Source organism: Xyrauchen texanus, chromosome 17 (assembly GCF_025860055.1).
Source record: "Xyrauchen texanus isolate HMW12.3.18 chromosome 17, RBS_HiC_50CHRs, whole genome shotgun sequence".
NCBI classification, from domain to species: Eukaryota; Metazoa; Chordata; class Actinopteri; order Cypriniformes; family Catostomidae; genus Xyrauchen; species Xyrauchen texanus.
Genome location: NC_068292.1, coordinates 36,370,159 through 36,372,950, shown reverse-complemented (window position 1 = coordinate 36,372,950; position 2,792 = coordinate 36,370,159). Strand labels below are relative to the sequence as shown.

General features: G+C 38.5%; 1 protein-coding gene across 1 annotated transcript; it reads right to left on the bottom strand.

Moving 5' to 3' along the window:
* Positions 1–1,521: 1,521 nt before the first annotated feature.
* Positions 1,522–2,792, bottom strand: LOC127657513 (beta-1 adrenergic receptor-like). Its single transcript, XM_052146332.1, has one exon. It carries the CDS (start codon positions 2,790–2,792, stop codon positions 1,791–1,793), a length of 1,002 nt encoding a protein of 333 aa, XP_052002292.1. The 3' UTR covers positions 1,522–1,790.

The window sequence follows — 2,792 nt, the reverse complement described above, 5'->3', positions numbered from 1 at the left end:
CCAGAGGGTTCAAAACATGTGTATTGAAAAAAAAAAAATAAAAATGAAACACACTGTTTACCAGACGCCCTAGGAGTAAGGCAGCTGCCATATTTTGTTGTGATGAATAACACTCATGCTATTGCTCCTCAAAAATGCCATAGTGAAAAAAAAAAATGCTAAAGCCAGGCCATCTGCCCTCCTCTTGAGATCTTATGGGAATTGGACAGTCCTTGGGTTCAAAACTGGACCCTTCAGGCTTGTCAAATCTAGGAGACGAATGATTTGAGATTCATCAGACATTAATCTCTGAAACAAGATTACAAAAAAAAAATCAGATTTAAGATTAATGTCTGCAACATTTGCCTGCTCTGCTGGATCTTCAGATGCATGAGTAGTTGTTGCGTCATGCATGGATGAGTGGGTTTGCATGAGAGATTGTCTTTGACAGGTTTTCCATTTGAGCCAGCTAAAGGCACGTGTGAAACATTGAGATTGAGCTGCTCAATATAATTCATAATAAAATATGTATGTTTTATGCAATTATTAAAATAGGCAGATATGGATAATAGTTCAAGACAAAGAGGTTTTATAGTTTACCAAAACTTGATATATAGAAAATTAAGTACATGTTCATGCTCAAAGATGCACTTAAAAAAAACACCATAATTGAGATTCATTTCAATTTTCAATGTGATTAGATACAATTACATCAACATTTTTACAGAAAATAAATTAATAGTCTCTGAATGTCAACTATGGTATAGCTGGTATAATGTGTTGGCCCTTCTGCATTAGGAACTACAATATTATGTTTAAAATAGGCATAGGTAATGCATATGATGCAATATAATGAATGTGAATACACTGATAAGCAAATGTATTTGTCTTAGATGTCACCCCTTTGGCACTGTTATTGCATCTTTGCTCTTATGAAAAATCACTGCAGCCAAATACAATAAACCCCTATAATGGTTTGCTCTTTATCACCAGCAAGTGTTTATATTGGTCTTTTGTAAAGGTATCAACTCTTATCGTGTGTATTTCTTTTTAAAAAGAAATACTGAAATATTGAAGTCACAAAATATTTAAAATGATATCCGTGCTTCACAATAAAAAGACGCAATAAAAGCGAATCAATACCCAACACATGCATTGATGTACAAATATGTATCAAGATATTCAGCTTTATAGGTCCATACAATGCAAGTGAATGGGTGGCAACATTTTGAAGCTCCAAAATCCACATAAAGAGAGCATAAAAGTAGTTAATATGACCCCATTGGTTAAATCCATGTGTTCAGATGCAGTAGGTGTGGGTGAGAAATATCAATATTTAAGTAATTTTGGTCATAAATTCTCCTCCCTACCCAATAGGGGGTGATATGCACAGATAATGTGAATCACCAAAAAAAAATGTTATCTGTTTCTCAGCCACACCTATCACATCACTTCAGAAGTTAGCATTTTAACCACCAGAGTTTTCTGGAGTACTTTTATGTTGCCCTTATATAATTTTTGGATCTTCAAAATGTTGGCACCCATTCACTTGCATTGTATGGACCTGCAGAGCTGAAATATTGTTCTAAAATTGTTCATTTGTGTTCTGCTGAATAAAGAAAGCCATACACATCTTGGATGACACGAGGGTGAGTAAAGGATGAGATCATTTTCATTTTGGGGCGAACTATGCCTTTATCTTCAGGTTTATCCAGTGGGGTTGTCCCTGTAATATACTGTTGCGCGTCAGCTAAATGACGCTTAAATAATAAGACGCAGGTTTGTGTGAATTTTTCCCCCCAATTTTGTGTTCAGCTTTTTGGCGCATTCTTCAAGTGTGCGGATATGAGCATATGATTTGCGCGGTTTCTAAACTTCTGGTCTCTCACACCATATATAATAACATTACAACAGCTGTTTGTGGTCAAAATCCAAAAGGCAAAAAACGAAAAAGTGCACCATTCGTTTCCAAACACATTTCCAACAACAAACACGGCAATAGGAGTGAAAGACATGGTGAAAGCCAGTGTCAGTGTCCCTATCGTTTTGGCAGCCTTGATGTCGGAGAAGGTTGGTTTCGTTGCGCTTTGGCTGTCGGTCTCAGCGAGGTGCTTTCTTCTTTTTGAGTGCTGGCGAATTGTTGTGAGGGATATGATATTGATGACAATAGTGCCGCCGAGGAGGGTAAAGTCAAATGCAGGGAAGAGTAAGAGAATGTGCCAAGCCTGGGATGGGAAGTCGGTGCTTCCCAATGCGTAATTGCACATTCTACTGCAAGGATTGTACTCCAGAGTGATTTCATTGCTGAAAACTATCGGGGAAGTTGCCAAGAAAAAGCTCCCCATCCATGAAAAGACGATTAGTATGCTTGTTCTTTTTTTGGTAATGACAGATTCCTTGTGGAGCGGCTTCAAAACGGCGATGCTCCTTTCAATGGTCAGGAGGAAAATGGTTGTGATGGAAACCAAAGTGCATCCGGCAAACACCGGTCCGATAAATCTGCAAGGGTGAAAAGTTGTATTATTGGAATTGCGCACTGTCCACTCCGGTTTCGAATTGTGGATCATGAGAGATATTTCTGCGTAAACGGACACAGGAACAACGAAAATTCCCACCGCCAGGTCTGCCACAGCCAGCGAGGCTTTTAAATAACCCTGTGGGGTATGGAAGTGTTTAGTTCCAAAGACCACTGCCAATGTCAGAGTGTTTCCAAAAAGTATGGCAATTATGAGCGATATCATGAAGACCACCATGAATATCTTATTGGTCATGGTACAGCAACACAAATTGCAGGTTGCAAGCTCATCTGGCAT

Excerpts from the sequence above, each read along its gene's own strand:
- LOC127657513 (XM_052146332.1), bottom strand. The coding sequence starts at position 2,792 with ATGCCAGATGAGCTTGCAACCTGCAATTTGTGTTGCTGTACCATGACC.